Below are 24,740 nucleotides of genomic sequence, written 5' to 3' on the forward strand. Positions count from 1 at the left end.
CCAAAACATGGTTTTGAACGCTTTTACAGCATCTTCTGGCGACGAAAATCGTTGACCATGCCGTTTTTCTTGATGTGCTGCATTCAAATGAAGTCCACGGATCCCCAGTCAGGGCTGTACGGCGCATGACCCATCAATTCTACGTTTTGTCCGGTCAAACAGGCTCTGGTTTGAATCGATGTGTGAGAGCTCGCATTGTTATGATGCAGAACGATTCGTCTTCTCTTGTTGGTTTTTCGAATTCCTCAGGAGGCTTTAGGCAAACCAATTGTAGTGTATCATTCAGAATTAACAGTTCTACATTTTCCAAGCCGTATAATCGCCACACTGTCAGTTTTGCCGCAGAAACAGGCTAGCATTTGCTTCGAAGGTTTTTTTTCCATGAACAGCTTTCGTTGGATTGCTGATGTATGTATATAGAATGAATTTGACAATTCGCAATGAGGGAGTTTCTGAGAACACGTATTTGACAATTAATTTTGGCTTTTGCTAATCAAGAAAGTAAGTCAAACCTAAAAATTGACCTGTATCGACATTCTTTTTAAGGAGACTGAGAACCCCAAAAAGAATATTGAATGCAGAGTTTTTAAAATGATATTCTTATAATCTAACATGAACTTGTATGAGGGATGCGTTTCATTGCAAAGAAGAAGTATTAATTTAATTATGTGGGCTCCCACTGAGTATTTTGTTTTTTTTCTCCCATACATACAAACATCCCAGTGTGAAAATTGGGAACATATTACATTGAAAATATATTTATTAATGTATTAAAAGCAATGCGTTACAAAACGAATCCTTAAGAATCGAGAAAATGCAAAAAAGTAAAATTATTAAATACATTTTAGAACATACATTACGACGGCTGCACGGTAACTATCTTGCCTAACAATAAAAACGTGAATATCAAAAATATTATTATTGCGCTCAAACCAATTGTTCAAGCAATTTTTCCACTCCCATTGAGACACCTCCAAAACATGGTTTTTGAACGCTTCAACAGCATCTTTTGGCGACGAAAATTGTTGACCACGCTTTTTTTCTTAATATGCAGGAATCAAATGAAGTTGCGGCCATGTGTTCATGCAATATCAAATGTTAGTTGGTGGAAGATATGCCCAAGAATGCCTCAGCCCTGATATATAACATGGCGATCTTGCATTATCCGTTTATTTAGTCCGCACTATAGGGACTTGGGGGGAACAAGTGCATCAAGGCTCTCCTAGTGGAGCCAGCACGTCAATATAAAAATAAATAGAAATAAATAAAACACGATACTTTTTTGAGTAAAAAGTTTGGCGATAAAGCGCGGGTTTGCTTGCGATTCAAGCGGTCGATCGATCTCTTCTTTTTCTTATTATTGTCTTGTTTATTATGTTGACATCTGCATGGATGCTTAAAGGTGGCGGTTGTCAAATCAATATTCGTTGAAATCTCTCATTAGAGTTGTACAATCTAGTTCATTTGAAAGATCTAGTTCAATAGTTCAGCTCTTTTAACTGAACTAGTTCAGCAATCTAGTCCATAGTTCACTATCCAGTTCAATCATTCGGATCAGAATCGTTCACCGGCACTTAATCGTTCGTTGGATGAAAAGGCATGCATACATACACCAAATATAAACACACACAAGATTTTTTGCCAGCCACATAAATGAAGGACGTTCTTTCTTAAATATATACCAACTTAATCTTTCTTTATGAATGGAATAAAGCTATGCAAACGTAATATTTTTGTTCTGGATTAGTTAAATTATATATTTTTCTATTGTTTGTAGAAATTGTCATTGAAGAAAAAGCTTGGTGTGTGTGTTTTTCTTTTATTTTTTCCTTTTTTTCTATCCAAAACAAGGCACATTCAATAGGTAATGGATTCTCTATGTTTTTGTAGAAATCTTAATTTTCGAACATCTATTCCATGTACCTTGATCCAAAACGTAAACAAACTCATCACATAACGAAGGCATCACTTAACACAGACGACGGCGTCACTTTTTGCATTTGTGAACAACATGTTGAACTAGATTGTGAATCGTTCGTTCGTTGATCGTACGGTCACCGACTCTGTGAACTATAATGAACTATATCGACTGATCTAGTTCATACACTCTTTTCAATGAATCGTTCAATTGAACTAGTTCGTTCATGAACTATACAACTCTATCTCTCATCCTATTACAGGGGTGTACTAAATGGGCATGAGGAGATTTCAACGAATACACCTATGCAATTCATAGGTCCAATTTAAAGTCGTAGAATCAATTCTAACTTAAACACCGTTCACGCACGGCTTAATTTTTTTCCGGCACAAGGACCGTTTTTGGACCACCCTCACGACCTTCGTTTTTTTGCGAGTGTCGTCCATGATTGAATTCCTTGAACCAGTTTTTCATATTTCATAGTGCTATGAGATGGTCCTTTATCGATATACAAAGATTTGATCGATGCACTCTTGCCGTGATTATCCACGTCGAAATTGTGAAAAATGATCGGAAGAAAATGTTCAGAAGTAAAATCCATTTTTTTGCAAAGTGATTTTTTCAAGTCACTGTAAACAACACAACACATGGTCGTATGACAAACTGTCCTGAGTACGTTTAGGGACAAAAACTGTCAAACTTTTTACAAAAAATCAAATGGCGCCTCGCAACACGCGGTGTTGCCTAATGGGTACTTTACACGATATGTTTTTTACATATGGGTTGTCACTTTTTATATATAAATGTATATGCAAAGTGACAGCACATATGTAAAATAACATATTGTGTAAAGTACCCATAAGCCAGTTAGTTTTCGTGCAGGCCTCGTATATAACACTATGCAACACTGAAAATGCAAACAACTTCTATGGGGGCTATACTTCTAGTATGGATTTTTTGAAAGTACATACTTAGAGTACTAAAACCCTAGTTGGGTTTGTTGGATCCAGTTCCTATTTTATGGCCACATCTTAACAGGGCTAAAACTACACTTTTTTGCATTTATCAGGCCTTTATCTCAGAAACGAATAGGCATTTGGCCTTGCTGTCTTTAACAATATTGTAGCCCCAAACTAGTAGAAATTATCTGTTGAAAAAACCATATAAGAAAAACTTCATCTAGGGCATCAAAATCGATAAAATATAGAAAATTTTACATAATTTCTGAAATTCTGGTCGATATTAGCTAAACTATTAGGAGTTGAACTAAGTATCCTTTTGCAAAAATCATCCAAATAATGTTCTCAGCAATTCTTCAGAACATTCTGAAACTCTAAAATGCTTATTTCACGTTGTTTCTGCAGTATTTGGTATCATATCTTTTACAACACCTATTTCAAACACAGTTCACACCAGCAGATTATTCTCCCATCTCGGAATTCACTACATTATTGACATATTTAGTAAATCGTCGTTGAAAAATATAGTGAAAACAACGTGATGGAGGCATTTTACAACAATGACATGTTCTGAAGAGGTGTGTATTACATTCCAGCGAATATTTTTCAAAAAGAAACATTAAGAAAAAATTAACAGTTTTGGAGATATGGTGCGTAATGTATACAAATTTTGGAATTTTTAGATATTTTTTGAAATTTGAGGCAATAAATGTAGTTTTCATTATTTCATTATTATTTCTCCAAACATTTTATTCTTGTCCTTATCTACAAATTTGCTTCAGAGGTCAGAAGAAGATTCGCATTGGTTTCAGAGATATAGCGCCAAATTTCTTTAAAAACTCAATATTTAACCATGTTTAGATGGGGTCATAAAATCCGAGCTGGATCTGACACAACAAGCCCAACTAGGGTTTTTTGTCGTTTGGGTCTGTACTTTCAAAAAATCGTCAGTTCGAATTGTTTGCACAAGATTGCTTAAAAAATCAAGCAAGAAATTTCACATTCACCAAAAAGCATAGCGTATCTGCCCAGCGAACCAAATGTCGGATGTCCGACATATCGGAACAATTTCGGAAGCAAAATCGTTCCGATTTCGTATCGATTTCTATACGATTTTTCGTAGAGGAATTTGTTCAGATTTCGTTCCGATTTCGAAGAAAATGTCGGAAGTAAATTTCCCTTCCAATATTCGGATCGATATGTCGGAAACAAATTTCTCTTCCACAACAGCCACCTTTTGTATATATCTAACAAGCAACATTTTAGTTTGTTGTCGAAAAACAAAATGGTTGGTTATAAAATTCGCATATACATTTTTTAAATATTTTAAATATAAATGCAACATATAATAATTCAATCTAGTGCTGATAGACTCAACATATTCGTACACAAAGTTTGCATTGTTCTACTATAACTACAAAATGATAACAACAGTGAAAATCATTAGATATCTTTGAAATTATAATCTTCCAATAAAAAACATAACAAAGAAAATTTATCAATAAAAATGAGGCATTAGAGAAAATTTTTTTCCTTCGATAATCATACGAAATTATTCCAAAATCGTTTAGAAATCTTTACGAAAGTTCGGAAGGTACCTCAGATTTTCATACGACATCATACCGAAATCGTTCAGAAATCTGTACGAAAATTCGGAGGAAAAAATTCGAATTTCGAATATCCCAAGGATTTTCTTCCGATTTCGTTGCGAATTCTGATCGAAATTGATCCGATTTCGCTCCGACATTTCGTTCCGAAATTATGTCAACCACTTCATACAACTTTCGTTAAGATATCGTTACGATTTCTGGGAGCAGCTGAGTTACACTTATTTTTTGTGTTCTGAAGTTTTAAAGTGGTTTTCGAGTATCTAACTTGAAAAATACGTTTATTTGACACGATTCCTTCGCGTTTTCGTCGTTGAAGAAAAAGTTTTAAGTGGAATTCGGTACAATATCAAGGGAATACACATCAGTGGTGCGATTCTCTAACTCATTTTTAGTGTTACCGACAAATATAGGTAAAATTAAAAATTCTTATAATTGCGGTAATTAACCATATTCATCGGTTAATTTAGTAACCAATAAAATGTAGTCGTAATGTTCTACCGAAAGCAAGAGCGCTGTCAACTTTTTTGAACTTTTCATTCAAAATTTTGTGTTTTAATTGTACCGATTTTTGTCGGTACCCAAAAAATTTATATAAAAAAATTTATATATAATTTTACTACAGGGAATACTTTCCGCAATGCAATATATTCCTAAATGTGTACTATATTTTTGAAATTATATTTAATTTACATATTTTTCTTTATAGGAATAATGTGCCTTATGAACCTCTTGGTGGAGAAAATAATCAAAATGTGGATATTATCATTACACCTCCTAATAATGAAAATGGAATTAATGTTGGAGCCTAAACGTTATAAAATGCATTAAATTATTTATCTTTATCATATTTTCATGTTAACTGAAATCCGTTTCAGTTAAAAAATCTTGTAATTTGGGTTAATTTTTTAATACTGTTCTTATATTTAGTATTTATCATTAAAGCTTATAATTAATTTTCTTATAGCATTGCTTCTTATATTTAAGGAACAATATTCCATGGTTTGTATGTACCGGCCACAGGTTCATCGATCTGAAATTAAAAAATAAATAATAACATGTTGTTTAATTATACTTCTGTATAAGAACGTAAATTTCAATGTGGATGGGCATGGTAGAACAAATACAAGGTAAAGTTAATACTACAACAAATACAACTCGAACAACAACCACAAAGGAATTTGTTTTTGTTTGTAACGTTACTGCCAGTTGTATTTGTAAACAAAACAAGGAAATGTCTATAAATTATTGGAATTTAAAAAACTAATAATTTTTCACATTTGGTTGAATATTTTGGAAAACATGAATGAAAATTCGTTACATTTTCAATTTTTATGGAATGATGTGATTCCACTAAATGCATAAATTCTCGCAGAAAGTAGAATTCTTACAGAAAAGTTTGGGGAAATTCATAGAAAAAGGAGAAGCTGTTTCAATGTTTGTTTTAGAAATCAAAGAAGCACATGTTTGTTAGGGCTTTATTATTTAAATTTTAACAAAATACCTCACATATTAACAAACGTTGTATCGCCTCTACAAGCGGTGATTTACTGAGCGACTTATCGTTCGAACTTGGAGGAGGTTACATATCATTGATATGAAGAAGTCTTTCTGGGAAATGTTTTTTTTCCGAATGATATATTTTTTTCTCAAAAAATATATGTCTCTAATGTACATCGAAATTGAAATGAATGTATAAAATGTCATATGAAATTTGACACTAACACTACAACCCAGTTCAGTCAGCTGGGTACTGCTGCTACCTTTTCTTGTTCTACCATGGTGGATGGGTTTGAATGGATGGAAAATGAATTTATTTAGATTTTTAAACATTTTATAAAATGTGTTCATGAGCATATGGATCAAATAAAATTTAATATAACACAAACTCAAAGCAGCATTTTAGGCGCATTGAAATTGTAAATCCATCAAACAATTTTATACGACAACAAAAAATATTTAAAATATTTAGAAACAAGTAAGAAAGTATCATACAATTGTGCTGACGGATATATACCCTCAGCTTCCTACCAAAAATAGAAGAAAAGGCAATAATTATGCCGTGTATAAAATACATATGTATATTGATTTTGTATCACGAGTTTGCTTCAAAATACGTGGAACCTGTAGTTTAGAACTCGAAATATTATATTATGTTAAACTGAGTTTGGAAAACAAATTGAAAAAGTTTGAGAGATATCTTGCATCCTAGCCATTTATCTCAGGGTGTATGGACTTACCCCGACAACTTACCTAAAAAAATTCAAAACGATTCGACAGGAGCTCCTAAATTCACTTTTTTCACAATTTTGTGTGGGAGTTATACGAAGCAGTGGACCGATATAGTCTATATTCCAACCTGATACATGACTAGATGTAATAATACCATGTGCAAAGTTTGGACCAATCGAAAACTCCCTGCGAGAGCTATCTTGCTGATTTGCCTTTTTAGTTGGTGCAGTCAGGGTTTCTTGGAGCATTTAGGTCATTATCTGAGGTAGTATGAAAATTGTTCAAAGCGATCCGAGAGGAGCTCTTAAACTTCACTTTTTTCGAATTTTGTGTGGGAGTTGCACAAAGGTGTGGACTCATATAGTCTATATTTGTACTTGATCTACATCTGGAAGGAATAATTCGATGTGCAAAGTTTAGACCAAATCGATTGCTCCCTTCAAGAGTTATCGTTCACACCATTTTTTGACAGATCAGGATTGTATATGGAGTAAATCGGTATACTCCTTCATGTACCTTCCACAAAAAAATTGGAAAAAGAACAGTTTAACAACTCGCTCGGCTCTCTTAAGACGACGCAATTTTTTCTGTGGCAAGTTAATACTTCCTGGGATAATGGCCCAAAAGCTCTAAAAAAGCCTATCGGCGCCAACTAAACTGAGTAGTATTATTGGGATTATGTCCGAATATTGGCTACATTGGACCACTCTTTCGGGTGTCTCCCACATAAAGTTGGAAAAGAGGACTTAAGGACTCGTTTGGGATCGTTTTTAAATTTTTGGTAACATGTTGTGTATGCATGCGGCCCTAGTTACAACAGTACACTTTTTTTCGGGGCAAGTCCATACTTCCTGAGAAATTTACCCAAAAACCCCTTTAGGCGTCAGAAATATTGTGTTTACTTCTTTTCTTTAGGACAGAGACTGAGGGTATAACTCTGCCGGCACAGCTGACTGATACTTTCCTACTTTTTTCTGCTTTATCTACTGGAATTAGTAGAGTAGGTTTGGCAGGGCAGTTGAAAATTGCATTGCGTCATGCGGACCTGTGCCATATGTTTTGCAGGGTGTCATCGATCTTTGCCCTATAGCAATTCAGACGGCTGCACCAGCCCGAGCGTAGTTGAGCCAAAACTATTCTGGTTTGTATAGGGTATAACTCTGCCGGCACATCTGACTGATACTTTCCTACTTTTTTCTGCTTTATCTACTGGAATTAGTAGAGTAGGTTTGGCAGGGCAGTTGAAAATTGCATTGCGTCATGCGGGCCTGTGCCATATGTTTTGCAGGGTGTCATCGATCTTTGCCCTATAGCAATTCAGACGGCTGCACCAGCCCGAGCGTAGTTGAGCCAAAACTACTCTGGTTTGTCATGGCAACTGACGCTCTTCAGTTGCGATAGGGGATGTTCTCCGAGGATTGCCCCCACACAGTAGTTGTTTATGGCTTCTCAACTGCGATAGGTGGGGGATGTTCTCCAAGGACTGCAATCACACAGTAGTTGTTTATGGCATCTGCATCTATTAAAGTCCGCTTGATATACATGATGATCTATCTTGTAACGCTGGACCTCTCTTTATAGATCATGAAAATCCCTCCTCCGGTAGGTGCGTCCTATCCACCATTTGGTGATTCCGATGGGTCTCACGGTAACACCCGAGCAAGTAGTAGGACAGCATTCTATTGTGTTCCTGTACTGGAAAAATCTTTGTCTCTTCATGTAGATGTTCTACTGAAGACATGAGGTGTCACCCGGTGGTTCTGACAGTTTTGAATAATTTTCCTGGCACCGCATTGCTTACCAAAGACCGACCTATCGTGTTATATGTGGTCAACAAGGTTCCTTTATTTATACCCCAGGACTTTGTTGCTACATCTCAGCTTCTCACAGAAGCGAGTGGCCGTAGATTTAGTGGCGCATATTCCTCGATCAGTCAAATACGAGTTCAGCTTTTCACAAATGACATCAGGGAAGGTACCTGACTCTAAGATTGTACAATAATGCCGTCTGGAAGGGGTGGAATACAGAAGAGGTACATGTTAATCAGTTCCAGAGATATCACCCCTTCTTCGGGAACTCCTTGTTTCACTTTACGTGGCTTAAACGTCTTGTTCCCGTATTCGACGTACGACTGGAGTCCACACATATAATTGATTTCAAACTTGATCAATATCTTCAAACAGCGGGCAGTTTTTGACAGTATCAAAATCTTTTGATAAGTTGAGCACCACGGCTTGCTCTGGTTGAACCTCGAGTAATTTGTTTGTAGATGGCGTGCAGCGCTGTTTTCGTGAAGTCCTGTCCAACGGAACCCACGCTGATGATCGGTAACTGTATATATAAAGTATTATCTTCCTTCTTCCCTGGACATAACCGTTGCCCACGACTTTAGTGTTGCAACTCTTCAGATGATTTATCCACTTGTTCCGCTTATGTTCACCGACCAAGCTAATTACTAACAAAGTCAGCTCGTTGACTCTGGGTTGGTACCCCGAAGCTCATCACGCTCATTTTCTAATCCCGTAGCCTCTGCCGAGAAGTTTGTTTTAACTTCGGTCATTCGACCAGCAGGTGTATGGCGAGCGGCTGCAGCAGTGATGTTGTCTCAGAACGTCCTCTCTGCTATCCGAACATTAGAATGGTTCAGAGGTGATTAAATCGGACGGTCTTCTGATGGACACCTTTATGGTGAGACAATTATGGTCAGACCAGGTGACACGATGGTTATACCTGGCGAACTGTGACACTCTGCGCTAATTTTGGTGAGGGCATTCTCATTGACCATGAAAAAGGTAGAGCTATCGATCTACTCAGTCAACGCTATATACCTCTGGTTATTTCCAGAGAACCGAATACCACAACTCATGATGAGCATTAAAGTCCCCCAATACCAGTCGGCTATGACCCTTTAAAAGCCGTCAAATGTTGGGCCTTTAACCTGGAGTGCAGATATTTATCGGCGGCATGTATACGTTTAGCAACTCTACCTCGGCATTTTCACACCTGACTGCAATCCCATACATTCTATGTATGTACTGGTCATTAGAGCCAGGTCGCTCACCTCCACTTCTGGTGCGATTCTTCCTCAGTACATTGTAACAATCACAACGTTGTAAGCTGCAGTTGTTGTTGAGCTTTTGGTTTACTGCCTCGTTACGACCATAATATTCTTCCGACTCATAAAATCCACTGTTCCCTCGATCTTATCTCGGAGACCCGCATTTTCATTGGGTTGAGTGTCACAGTTCGCCGGACATAACCATCGTGTCACCTGTTTGACAAATGACGTTACCTGGCAACCCGCCATTTCTCTTGGTTAAGACCATCTCCGCCCGATTTCATCAGCTCTCAACGCCGCACTTTCGTCAATCTGATTGGCCGAGTTTCAAAGAGTTTACTAATAACCGCTTCAGAGATCTGCCCAATCCTTCTGATGTTCGGTTAGCGGAAATGACGTTCCGAGACATCACCACGGCTGCAAACGCTTGCCATATACCTGCTGGTCGAATACCCGAAGTGAGGCCAAACTTCCCAGCAGAAGCGACAGGTTAAATCGTTTGAAGTGTTGCAACATTGGAGACGGTATAAGTGAATTGTGTGGAGGGAAGGACCTCAGTCACGTATGGCGACATTACGTTGACTGACCCGAAGAGGTGCGCGTTCTAGAGGAATTTTCGAAGATATTCACGTTCTAGAGGAAGAGGTCCAGTGATACAGGAGAGAAACGCTAGATTCATGCACCATTTCAGCTGCCCTGCCTAACCTACTCATCTAACTGCAGTGGATCTGTGGTTACATCTCATCGAAGCAGCCACTTTCCTGGAACTTGAGATAGACTCAGAGCAAGATTGAGCAGAAGAACGAACACACAAACATACAATGAGAAACACTGTTACAACAACAACTCATTAGGACCTTTGTTCACGCAGCATGTAGCAACTTACATGGACAAGTCCCGAGCAACCCCAATCTCGGTATCAATTACATCTCCCCGAAGTTTGAGTGCGGTGGATGCGGATGTGATAAACTGTGCACATCCTATGTTTTTTCCGTCCCTTCACGGACCAAAAGAATCCGGAGCAGGCATTCTGGGATATGCCGCTCCCAACACAGAAAAACGATACAAATACAAACATGTGGTCCCTGAGGTGGCAGCTGCTGGCCCTCAAAAAATTGGAACAACTTTCAGTCATTTGTAATAAAGTTAATCAGATATTAAATCATATCAATAGTTGACCTTTGCAAATGAACAGACAGAAGCAATAGAGCTACACATTCTTTTGTCTGAACGCGGAATAACCCTGACATGTGTTCTTAAAATTAGAAGAATATCTTAACTTACCAGTTGTGTGAATTCATCCCGACAGGCCATACGAATTCGTGCCGCCGTTGCAGGTGACTGTAGCTGGAAATCTCCACTAAAACCATTTGCCTCTCTGGCTGCAGCTATGGCTTCCTTAATGGCAAAGAATGCTGAGCTACCAATGAAAAGTGGTGGTTCTCCAACAGCCTAAATAAAAGTACAAACAAATCTTTAATAAAAACATCAACATTTTATAACTCCATTCTCCACCATACCTTCGATGAGTAAACAGCTCTTGGATTTGGAGCACCCGTTAATAGGGTGACATTAAATTCCCCAGGTATATCAGCAAAGCCGGGAATTTTGTACATACCCGGACCACGGGAATACAAAGTACCCGTGGGTGAATAGATCAATTCTTCGATGGTAAAGAGACCATAACCCTGCATAAAAGCTCCTTCAATTTGTCCAATATCAATGGCTGGATTTAGGCTAGAACCAATATCCATAACTATATCCGTGCTCAGCACCTGATGATCACCTGTGAGGCAGTCGATTTCCACCACAGATATGCCCACACCATGGGTAAAATAGCTATACAGTCTAGAGTTTGGATTTCTTGTAGGGTGATAGCATACCGTGTCCAGGTGGTAGAAACCTGTTGCGGATAGACTAATACCTTCCAAATAGGCTTTTTGTATCCACTCCTGCCAAGATGATTTGGGGTGGGCCTGTTTTATGGAAGCCAAACGTTCATTGAGTTTCCGGCAAGCATCTAGAATTGCCATGCCATTGAGATCTGATGCCAAACTGGCCGCTGTGGGCGAGGTGTTTGGTACCTTATCTGTGGCCGTTTCAGAAACGTGTATCAATTCGTGGGGAATTTGTAATGCCCGAGAACAACATTGTATCATTTTGGTGTGTAAACCTTGACCTATTTCCACACCTCCATGTGAGAGTAATACCGAACCATCGGTGTAGATATTTACCAAAGCTCCACCTTGATTTAAATGTTTGACCCCAAAAGCTATGCCATATTTGGTGGGTACAATGGATATGCCTCGTTTACGCCAACGATTGTTGCGATTGAATTCCTCAATTTGTTGTTTCTTTTGATGATACTTCGCTTGCTGCAGGCAATCCTGGAAGCAGCGTACAACCGGAAAATCTTCCAGGGTTTGATTGTAGTGGGTCTTGTCGCCTGGCTTGTAGAAGTTCAAGCGCATTACTTCCACAATGTCCTTGTTGAGAATACGAGCCACATCCCGTATCATGTGCTCAGATGCAAACATACCTTGCGGGGAACCAAAACCCCGAAATGCCACATTTGTGGGTAAATTGGTCCTGCAAACCCAACCGGTGGCCCTGATGTTGGGTATTTTGTAACAATTTTCAATGTGATAAATTGCCCTTTCCATAACGGAAAAGGAAAAATCCATGGACCAGCCAGCATTGCTATAGCAATCGATGGAACAGGCGGTAAGGCGCCCCTCTGAAGTAAATGCAATTTTGTATTTGAAAAGGAATGGATGGCGGGTCCCAGTTAACATCATGTCTTCATCGCGATCCAACATACAACGAACAGGTCTTCTCAAGCGATGGCAGGCCAGGGCCACAGGTAGTGCCACGACATAAGGTCGAGTTTCTTTACCACCAAATCCACCACCCAAACGTTTGGCCCGGCACACAACTTTATTTTCGGGCATTGAAAGAAAATGGGCCACTAACTTTTGTATCTCTGTGGGATGTTGGGTGGCAGACAGAAGCTCAATTTCATCGGAATCTCTTGGCATGGCATAGGAGGCTTGAGTCTCGAGGTAGAAATGCTCTTGCCCTCCCATGCGACAAGATCCTTCGTGAATGTGTTCAGCTTCAGCAAAGGCTTTCTCTACATCGCCCACTCCAGCATGCCAGGGATAACCGGGGAAATAGGATTGGTGGTCAATGGCCTGTTCTATGGTTATTATTGCAGGTGTCAAATCTTCATAGTCCACTCTAACTGCATTAGCTGCCCTCCTAGCCAAAGACTGAGTTTCCGCAACCACAGCTCCAATAACTTGGCCTTGACAGTGGACCACACCATCAGCAAACACCTGTTCATCACACAGCAGAGGACCGGCCTGGTTTTCTTTGGTGGAAATATCATTGCTACAGTAAAACGCATGGACACCTGGCATTGCCAAGGCCTCGGTGGCATCTATATTTAGAATCTTGGCATAAGACCTTTTACTCAAAACTAAAGCTAAGTGCAACTCATTTTCCAAGCGAGGTGTATCATCACAGTATACCGCTTCTCCGGTAACCTGCTTCAACGCCGAAGCATGTACAATGGGTCTACCAATAGGATCACATTGGGATTGGGTAGATGTGACTCTTTCGAACAACTGAGAACTCTTCGGCAAAGGGGTGTGAAATACTTCAGCCCCACTTAACTCATCATGGCTTAAGAAATCATCCGGCAGAATGCCATCTTCCATTAATTGTTGAGATATTTTCAAATAGGCCTTAAAGAATAGACTAACCACCAATGAACGGCGATAGGCTATCATTCCACCTGGAGCAGAGGGTTCCAATGGCAATTCAGCACACAAATTCTCTATGACCCTTTCCATTAGTTGACGATTCCATTGTTGCTGCGCCATCATTTCACATGTTCTCACGGGAATTGTGGTTGTTGCAGCCATGCCACCAAAGGCCATAACAACCTTCTGCACACGATCTTCATTGGGTAGAAAGCTAACATTAAATGCAGCGTTAACAATGGCAATATCATCCTCCCGTCTTCTCGATTGTTTAAAAGCCACCACATATTGATTGGGCAGGGTTTTCGGCAAATAAACTCCCAGCAATACCTCCTCCGGTTCCAAGATATTTTTACGATATCCAGTAAAAAACTTCGAGTTCATATCAACAGCACGATATTCAATGTTCCCATCTCTAAATTTGGCTACCCTTAACTTTACACCTCCGGCCATGAGGATGGGATTCAAATCCGATATTGGACTTGCTGTCATTATATTGCCACCCAAACAGGCGACACTGCGTATCTGATTACCCGCAAAATAGTGTAGCATGCCCACAATGCATTGCATAAAACGGCCTTCATGTTTTGGCAAATTTTCCAATTTTCCTCGTATATAAGTTTCGATCTCCAAGAGGCTAGCAGAAGCTCCAAAATATATACTATCCTTATACTCCAACATCTCATTCATTGGACCAACTTTATTGGGATGTATTAAGACCGGATATAGCATTTGTTTGAACTTAACCTCAATGCCAATTTCAGTGTTGCCAACCACAATTTTGGCTTTGGGGTACACAGATTTTAATTTCAATAAATCTTCCAAACTCGTTGGTCTGTACCACGTTACTCGTTCTCCTATGAACATTAACGGCTCCGTATCCCACTGGCTGTTCAACTGCAGCTCAGGCGGAAAAATGGGTTCTTGACTTGGATCCGAGGGCACAAATTCACTTTTGTCAAATAGTTTATCATCTACCAGTCCGAAGCCATTCTCCAGGCCATCATTACACGTTCCATTACCATTTACTCGGCAGCATTTATCGCCCATGCCACAGGCAAATTCCTTGGTAAATGTTTTATAACCCTCCAAAATGGGTCGATATCCAGTGCAACGACACAAATTTCCCTGAAATGCCAAATCCAAATCTTTCATCGAAGGCTGTGGGGAATTTCTCAGCAACGTGTACATGGACATAACAATTCCGGGTGTACAAAATCCACACTGACTACCATGGGCTTTGGCCAAGCGTTCTTGTACTGGGTGCAGGCGGGTGCGTGTACTTCCAATACCTTCAACTGTGGTCACAGCATGACCGTGTATAGCACAGACAGGTGTTAGACAAGCATTTACTGCCACATGTTTGATTTTATTTTGGCATCGGTCAAAACGACTTATCATCACCGTACAGGCTCCACAGCCACCTTCTCCACAACCCAATTTTGTTCCACATAATTTGAGTTTTTCACGTAAAAATGTTAACAGTGTACACTCGGGATCAGGTTTAGGATCTATAATCTAGAAATAGAAGTGTTTAAATTTTAAAAACAGCATTAGTCGTTTGTCGGTCGGCAGAACCAGACGACAACTCTACTCTTAAAAGTACAAAACGCTCATTTACTCAAAGAGTGGCATAACACAAAATATTTGTTTTCTGAGTTCGCATTTTCTATTTTTTCTACGACCTTCACTTTATCTTTTGTCAAATTTTCAAGTTGATATCTCTAAAACGCAACGAGTTACAGCTCATTTAATACGAGTGTGCCATAAATCAACAAAAAAGTTTTTGGAGTTTATGGAGCATTAAAACACTTCCAATCATGCTTGATCTTGCTTAGAAATTTAACACTGATATCTAGCTAGCACTTTGCAAAACATGGTTTAAGTATTTATTTTATTTTTTCTGTTATAGCCTTTTAAAGTTGGGAAGTCAAATTTCCACCTCCAACTTAAAACGCGTTTTTCTCGAATCTTGATTTTTTGAGATGTGCCACTCTTTGAGTAAATGAGCGATAACAACTTTCGAACTTCGAAATTTGGTGTGGGAGGTACCCGAATGAGTGAACTGATATAGTCCATATTCGAACCTGATATATGTCTTGTAAAAACATTACCATGTGTAAAGTATGGACAATGTCGGTTTCTGCCTTCGAGAGTTATCGTATACACCATTTTAGCGAAAACAAGTGAGCAAAGGCTATAGTCGGAACGGGGCCGACCATGTGATACCCTACACCACTACCCCTTTGCATAAGCTTTTCACTGCTAAACATTTCTTTTAGGGAATATAATCCGACTACCACCAAAAATAATATGCCTCTTTCTCTCTGGGACCCCTATAAGCAACTAAAATTTCGTGACCATCCGATCAAAATTACGACCTGTAGCTTGATTGCAAAAAATTGAAGAATTAGATGCATTATCGACTATTGTTGTATCTCCCTTGTTTGACCACCTTCGCCAACCTACTTTACACCAATGTAAACGAAACATTTTCTTCTTCCATTTACAGGCTTTGCCGTTGGAATACCACTACTAGAAGCCGATATATTCACAAAGAATAAAACTTTGAATTTGTCTCCAAATGAGTTTTTCCCCATTCCGGCCCCTAAATATTATCCGACTATCGCCAAAATCAATAGGCTTCTTCCTCCGTGGGGCCCCAATCTACCCCCAAAATTTCGTCACTATCCGATCAAAATTTCAACTTGTAGCGTGATTACAAAAAATGGAAAAATTGGGTTTATTACTGAATTTTGAAATATCTCGTTTTGCTCACTTACGCCAACATATTTTGCATCAATATAAACGAGATCTTTTCTTCTTCCATTCACGGGTATTCCTGTTGGAATACTCCAACCAGAAGCGGAGATATTCGCATAAGAAAAAAACGTTGACTTTCCTCCACATAAACTTTTCACTTATTCCGACTCCCGAATATTATCCGACCATCACCAAACTAAATAGACTTCTTCCTCTGTGGGATCCACTCCCAAAAAACTCGTGACGATCCGATCAAAATTGCGACCTGTAGCGTGACTACAAGCAAATCAGAAAATGGGATGCATTACCGACTATTGCGATATCTCTGTTGTTTGAGCAGCTATGACAACCTACTTTACATTGTTGTAAAGGTGATATTTTCTACTTTCCTTGCCAGGTTTTGCTTTTGATATACCTCTTAAAAAACAGAGATATTGGATTTGAAATAAAACGTAGACCTCTAAATACGTTTTTACCCATTCCGACCCCTGAATATTATCCGACCATCATTAAATTCAGTAGGCTTCTTCCTCTGTGGAACTCCCATTAACCCCCAAAATTTCGTGACGATCCGATCAAAATTGCGACCTGTAGCGTGATTACAAAAAAATCGGTAAATGGGATGCATTATCGACTATTGCCATATCTCTGCTATTTGACTACCTACGACAACCTACTTTACATCGTTGTAAAGGTGATATTTTCTACTTTCCTTGCTAGGTTTTGCTTTAGATATACCTCTAAAAGAAACAGAGATATTGGCTTCGAAATAAAACGTTGACCTTTCCCCAAATAAGTGTTTTCCCATTTCAACCCCAGAATATTATCCAACCATCATCAAAATCAATAGGCTTCTTTCTCTTTGGGACCTCCATTAGCCCCCAAAATTTCGTGACGATCCGATCAAAGTTGCGACCTGTAGCGTGATTACAAAAAAATCGGAAAATGGGATGCAATATCGACTATTGCGATATCTCCGTCATTTGGTTACCTACGCCGACCTAGTTTGCATCATTGTAAAGACGGGATCTTCTACTTTCATAGTCAGGCTTTGCTTTTGGAAATTTTACAACTAAAGCTGTGATATTCGTCAATATAATTAAAATCGCAAAAATGAAAATTGGGGTTTTATTTGCTACTATTGTGCTATCTTCGTTGTTTGATCACCTACGAGCACCTACTTTACATCATTAGAAAGGTGATATTTTCTACTTTAATTGTCAGGTTTTGCTTTTGGTATACCCCATATAGAAGCTGAGATATTTGCTTTGGAAAAAAAACGTTGTCTTTTTATCCACCTAAGTTTCTTGCCCTTTCCGACCCCTTAATATTATCCGACCATCACCAAAATCAATAGGCTTCTTCCCCTCCGGGACCCCCATCAACATGCAAATTTTCGTGAAGATCCGATCAAAATTGCGACCTGTAGCGTGATTACAAGGTTTAGATGGACAGACGGACAGACGGACAGACGGACGGACGGACGGACTGACGGACGGACACACATAGCCAGATCGACTCAGCTCGTCGAGACATTCATTTTGGTATATATAAGTATGGGTCTACGACCATTATTTCGATGCGTTACAAACTTTTTGGCCAAAACCAACTTATAATACCCTCCCCACATAGTGGTGTAGGGTATAAAAATTGAACTGTTATGGGGAAGGTACCTGAAGGAGTGGACCGATATGGTCCATCTTCGAACTTAGACTAAGTGTGGACAAATTATTACGAACGCCAAAACTTTTGAAGCGAATCGGTTCATCCATTCGAGAGTTATCCTGCGCTCCAGCCAGCCGGACGGATGGACATTACTAAATCAACTTCGTCTAAAACCATTATTTCGATGAAGCACATTTTGCCTGAATGAAAGTATATATATATATATATATATATAACGAATAAATGCTGAGGGTATAAGGAATCCCCTAATATTCACCACCCGGTCAAAATGTCCGGGCGCTTTATATATTCGTATGGTTTAGTTTACCTACTCGCGAATGTAGTGCTTGCGGTCGGAATTACTATGATATCACATTTTCGTGGGCAATCCCTTATCCCCTGAGAAGCTTTCAAGGCCCCTGCTGCCACCAACTAAAATGACAATAACTCTGAAATTCAGTACCCTATTTAGTGTGATCTATCTAGTTCGGTTGTCTGAACGAGATCGTCAAGGAACGTACTGGTCACATTTATTGTCCGATTCAGCAGAAAATTGCGGAAAATCGTTTTCGATGGCTTAAAGAAAGAGGGTAATTTTTTTGTGGGAATCAGTTTATATTTGGATATACTTACTTAGTTAGCTGGCCCATTAAAGCACATTTGTTCTATAGACCGAACTAAGAAAAGATCTCCAATCCTCTCTGTTTTTCGCTTCACTTTTTGGAATACCGCGCCTTTTCATTTCTTCATCCACTTGTATGCTCCATCGAAGCTTAGGCCTGCCGATTCTGCGTGCACCGATATGTGGCATGTATTCATACGCCTTTTTAGCGGGTTCATCATTGCTCATTCTTATGATATGGCCTAGCCAAGGCAATCGTTGCATCTCGATACGTTTAACTATATTCATGTCTTTATATAGCTGATATAGCTCGTGGTTCATATGACGTCGATATTCACCGTCAACGCAAATCGGCCCGTAGATCTTTCGAAAAATTTTCATCTCAAACACACCAAGCACTGCCTTATCTGCTTGCGCAAGTACCCGTGCTTCGGAGCCATACATTAGGCTCCAGGATTTGCGGCAGGGTAAATATCTGGTATACTTGGATATAGCTTCCATATATGTACATGTTAGCCCGATAACATGTATTTGATGGCCAAATGCCCAAATTCTTTTTAATTTGTATGAAATTTGAAAAATATCAACGAATTTGGACTAGAAATAAATTTGTCAAATTTTATTGAAATCGGTTCAGACTTGGATATAGCTTTCGTGTATATTTTCGGTAGATTTCATGTATTTGACACACCAAATACCAACATGGACAGACATTTTGATGAAATTTGGAAAATGCGCCGCAATTTGGTCTAGAAAAAATTTCGTAAATTATTTTGAAATCGTGGTGGTGTAGGGTTTCATATAGTTGGCCCTGCCCGACTTGATCCTTTCCTTACTGGGTTTTCAATTTAAAACTCCTTAGGACATATAGCTCAATTAATTAAATTTTTTACAAAGAACTTGTCGTTGGTGTTAATAAAAAAGTCATCGGAGATTGAAACACTTTAATGTGTACTTAGTCGGTCCAACCCTTAGGGTACATCCCATACAATATTTCAGTTCAGTGCAGTTTAATAATGTTGTTGTAGTTGTAGTTGTAGCAACGCAAATGTGTTCGTTGGTGTATTATTTCAGTTATCAGGTTCCTCTGTATCCAGATTCAAGAATTCTGCAACCTGGACTGGTTGCGTCCATAAGGAAACAGGAGACAGGTGAGTGGGGTTAGCTGGGCAGCTAAACAAATGTAGTGTATCGTGTGGTCCCAATCCACATGCTGGGCTGGTGTTGGGTATCGTGGCGTCAATCCGGGCCCAATACGAATTGAGGCGGCTGCATCGTCCGGATCTTAACTGGGCTAAAACCACTCGTGTTTGCCTTGGCAGCTGGCGTTCTTCTGCTGCGATGGAGTGGGGGTGGTCTCCAAGTACGGCATTCACACTGTATCTCTGTACTGCCTGCGCAACCATGTCAGTGTGAATGCTATCCAAGCCTGCCTGATAAGCTCGTTGGTCTAGAGGCTCTCTTTTATACCTTTGGACCTCTCTCTCTCTAGATCATGAAGATCTCTCCTGACGTGCCTGGGTGGAGGAAGCCTGAACATTAAATCGTGACAGGGATGCTCACTGCGATAACACCCAAGCAGGTACTGCATCGACAACATTTTATTGTGTTGACGCACCGGTAAAATCTTCGTCTCCTCATGACGATGGTCGACTGGTGTCATGAGGAGGCACCCTGTTGCAGTCCTCAGGGCAGAATTCTGGCAGGTTTGAATCTTCTTCCACTGCGTAGTGCTAACCTTTGCAGACCACGCGGGCGCCGCATACCTTACCACAGACCGGCCTATTGCATTGTAGGTGGTCAACAAGGTTTCTTTGTCAGTTCCCCAAGTACTGCCGGCCAGCGACTTGAGCACCATATTCCTACTTCTGATCTTATCGCAAAAAGCTGTGGCATGCGCGGACCACTTAAACATACTATCGAACGTTACACCCAGTATTTTGGGGTAGTTAGTGGTCGGAATCAGTGCACCATCGACCAATATGTTCAGTGGGAGCCTCATTTCAGCCGTCCATGTGGTGAACAGTGTGGCAGTGGATGTAGCGGCGGATATTTTCATATCCCTCAGATGGAAGAACTGCACTAGGTCAGCTATGTAGACATTTAACCTATCACATATGTATGTCATCGATGATAGGACCCGACGCCAAGATCATACAATCATCCGCATACATCACGATCTCTATACTGTCCGGAGGGTGTGGAATTTCAGAAAGGTAGAGGTTAAACAGTTCCGGAGATATCACCCCTCCTTGGGGAACTCCCTGTTTCACTCTACGGGGTTTGGACTTCTTGTTTCTGAATTCTACAAACGACTGGCGTCCGCACATATAGTTGATTACCCAATGTTTCAAACATGGCTGGAGATTAGTCTTCTCTATATCCTCGAACAGCTTGGCATGGTTGACGGTATCGAAAGCCTTCGATAGGTCAAGAGCCACCATGACTGTTCGGTCGCACGGCCTTTTCTGGTTTAGTCCTCTACTGATATGTGTGGATATGGCGTCTAATGCTGTTGTAGTACTATGCATTTTCCGAAATCCATGTTGATGTTGGGTAACTGGAAAACACCTTCTCATCGTGGGGAGGAGTAGTGCCTCTAGGATCTTTGCTACTGGCGACATTAGCGAAATCGGCCTGTACGGTTCACCTCTGCTGGCATCCTTGCCAGGCTTCAGTAACGGGACCACCCTGCCAACTTTCCAGGGTTCTGGTATGATATGGGTGGCTAACGATAGGTTGAGGACACTTGTTAAATACTCAACTCCAGCTTCATCCAGTTGCTTAAGCATTACCATCGATATTCGGTGTGGGCCCAACGCTTTGGATGATTTCGCGTTTCGGATGGCGTCTGCAACATCGTAAATTGTTGTGGTACCTCCGCGGCTGGAAGGGCTCTTCTTATACGGCGTAGCGCACTTCTCTTCGCCCTATCACTCTCGGGGTGCTCTATGAACTGTCGGCTAAAATAACACGCGCACCTTTTTGGGTCAGTTAGTGTCACGCCGTTGAAAGTAACTGCTGTTCTGTCATCCTTCTTTTCAGGATTCGAGAGTGATTTAACCGTTGCCCACAATTTACGTAATCCTGCACCAATGTTGCATTGTTTCAGGTGATCTTGCCACTTTTCCGCTTATGTTCGCCTACTAACCTGTTGACATCAAGAGTAAGCTCTCTAACTCTTGGGTCTTCAGGGTTCGTACGACGAAGCTCATCACGCTCATTTGCTAGTCCCGTCGCCTTTGCTGGGAAATTTTGGTCTTATTTCGGGTATTCGACCAGCAGGTATGTATCGAGCGGCTGTTGCAGTGATGATGTCCCGGAAAGTTTTCTCAGCTACCCGAGGGTCTGAGGGAGTGGGCAATTCTCTGAAGCGGTGATTGGTAAATTCTCTGAACCCTTGCGAATCAGCTTTCCCATGGTTCAGGAAAGTACGGCGTTCAGAGGTTATGAAATCGGGAAACCTCAACAATTATGTGTTTGAGTGTTTGCAAAGGTTGTGCTCGAGGCTTCTTAAGGTACTAACTTTTTCATAAATAATACTGTTATTTTTGATCAGAACTCGTATAAACTACTTTTTCTGTGTTGAGAGTTTTAGCCACGAAAATATTAACTGCTTCTAATTTCAAGAACGTTTTTGCTGGGTCGTTACCACTCCGGCGATTAATTAGAACAGTAACAGGGACACAAGTCACCTGTATATACAAATTTATCCAGCATATAATTTTATGTTGGTGGCTTTTGTCCTGACAAATATACCATCAATCAGATATTTAGCTTACGTAACATTCTGGAGAAGACTATTGAGAATAAATTTGACATTTTCAAAATTTTTATCGTTATCATATTGAATTGCGTAAGTCATTCATTTGGGAAATCTAACTTTTTAAGAAATACTTTTGGCAGTTTTGTTGAGATGTGTGTTTTACTTACTATTTGTATGTAAGTCGAGCTCAATCTCATATTTGTTGTTTTCAAATTTAAAAACAACAAGTTTAAAGTGGGAAGTAGTTAAAATTGATTACTTTTGGGGATGGCAAAGAATACTAGTTTCGTCCAACGCCACTTGGACTCATCAGTTCTCTTAGTTCTTTGTGTTGAAACAAAGAACCCTTCCCCAATTTTATGACGACTCGAGCTCAAGAATAAGTGTGACTGATGAATTCGTTTCAATGCGAATTCAACCGAAAACACCTAAAAACTCTCGTAGCCGCATATGTAAACCAAATTAACTACTCCCACTGTCATGTGTCTCCACATTGCAGAGAATGCACATAACTATTTTGATAGTTGTCGAAAAATAACAACAACCCATCGTCCACGGTGCTCTGTGTCTATTTTTAGATTCACTTTTGGCAGTTTTGTTGAGATGTGTGTTTTACTTACTATTTGTATGTAAGTCGAGCTCAATCTCATATTTGTTGTTTTCAAATTTAAAAACAACAAGTTTAAAGTGGGAAGTAGTTAAAATTGATTACTTTTGGGGATGGCAAAGAATACTTTTCAATGCGAATTCAACCGAATTCATCAGTCACACTTATTCTTGAGCTCGAGTCGTCATAAAATTGGGGAAGGGTTCTTTGTTTCAACACAAAGAACTAAGAGAACTGATGAGTCCAAGTGGCGTTGGACGAAACTAGTATTCTTTGCCATCCCCAAAAGTAATCAATTTTAACTACTTCCCACTTTAAACATGTTGTTTTTAAATTTGAAAACAACAAATATGAGATTGAGCTCGACTTACATACAAATAGTAAGTTTTTAAGAAATATCGCAAACGTCGTAGATACGTTTGAAGTTTCGTCAATTGTTGACAATAACAAATGTAGTATTTTTGTTATAAATAGTTTCAACACTTTCATTTCATACAAAACTACTATTGTCAGAAATTGGTTGTTAACATCTGTTATAAGTTAACAACATAAAGATACAAACATATATACATACAACGTATATAGTATATTTATCGTATCTACAACATTTCATATAAGATGAAATTGTCTATGAAATGTTTTATTATTTATATTTTTAAGTAAATAATTTGTTGTATTTGTAATTGCTGAATGAACTTATTAAAAACTCGGAATTTTAGGATTTTAATTTTTCCAGATCAAAAATTGTCTTTTTTAAATTGTTTAACAATTTTCCCTTTGCATGGATGCTTTCTTACATACCTTCTTTCCATTTACAAAAAATACAAGTACGGATTGCTTAAAACTTTCCATCACGGTCTACGAATGCTGTTATGTTTTTAATGATTCTTCTTAAGAAGATATGTATATCAGGAAATTTTAATCACTTTTGAAATTCCAACTGAAGTCTATGACTTCGCAACGATAACTGAGAATAGAAATTATGAAAATAAGATCAGAATGATTTCATTCATTTTACCACACATTTTAACCACTTTGTGACTGGTAAGGGTTTTTAGGTAGAAAAGGAGACATTACACACCCAATATTTACATTTTTATATTTAACCTATATAAGTATTTTTACTCTGCACTTTGGAATAGAATATTGTAAAAAAGAAGAAAGACCAAAGAAACGTTAGCACGAGAAGCGTGAGAGATGCGGGTGTTGGAATGAAGAAAGTTTTGGCCAATGAAAAATCCATTTATTACAAATAAATTTTGTACAATTATCAATTTTTCAGTAATCAAAGAATTTGAGATTTCAGCGATCTAGTACTCTTGCGTATACAATAGGGTGTATCACAATAAATACTACGACGTCACACACACATCGTTGCGCTCAACGGGTGGACACGACCACTTGATGGGCCTTTTCTTTTTTTACATTGTTCCTTCGAGCAGGTTCGTGTGCCTTATCAGCACTCACTAAGATCAAACCTCCGCGTCTTTCCTTATTAACAAAGTCCGGAAAATGTCACAGAGAATCAAATTCTAAACTAACATTCTGTTTTAGATATGATTAAGGGAATCTGGTATAATCTTACCCAGAACCAGTTTCACACGATGGTATTGAGTGTATTACATTTAGTTAATTTTAGGACGCGACAACAAATAATCGGTTGAAAGATAACAAGTACAAACGGCGTTAAGTTCGCCAGGTCCGAATTTTTATACCCTCCACCACAAACTACATTAAAGAAAATAGGAACAATTAGGTTCCCTTCGTTTATGAAAG

The 24,740-nt window shown here is 39.3% G+C and overlaps 1 protein-coding gene across 1 annotated transcript; it reads right to left on the minus strand.

Annotated features, from left to right (window-relative positions):
- Positions 1–5,466: 5,466 nt before the first annotated feature.
- LOC141389175 (xanthine dehydrogenase-like) lies at positions 5,467–23,816 on the minus strand. The gene is made up of 4 exons (XM_073960283.1): positions 23,766–23,816; positions 11,295–15,059; positions 11,059–11,226; positions 5,467–5,517 (listed from the first exon to the last, which is right to left on the minus strand). The coding sequence occupies exons 1-4, from the start codon at positions 23,814–23,816 to the stop codon at positions 5,467–5,469; spliced, it is 4,035 nt and encodes a 1,344-aa protein (XP_073816384.1).
- Positions 23,817–24,740: the final 924 nt, after the last annotated feature.

Source organism: Musca autumnalis, unplaced genomic scaffold (assembly GCF_047663935.1).
Source record: "Musca autumnalis isolate F117 unplaced genomic scaffold, ASM4766393v1 scaffold_1, whole genome shotgun sequence".
In the NCBI taxonomy this organism is placed as follows: Eukaryota; Metazoa; Arthropoda; class Insecta; order Diptera; family Muscidae; genus Musca; species Musca autumnalis.

Bases quoted from the DNA above. Each gene is read 5' to 3' on its own strand.
- LOC141389175 (XM_073960283.1), bottom strand. From the start codon at position 23,816: ATGGAAAGTTTTAAGCAATCCGTACTTGTATTTTTTGTAAATGGAAAG. The intron at 15,060-23,765 runs GTATGTAAGAAA...TTCTATTTCTAG, and splicing joins TTTTTGTAAATGGAAAGAAG to ATTATAGATCCTAAACCTGA. The intron at 5,518-11,058 runs GTAAGTTAAGAT...TTTTAATTTCAG, and splicing joins GGGATGAATTCACACAACTG to ATCGATGAACCTGTGGCCGG.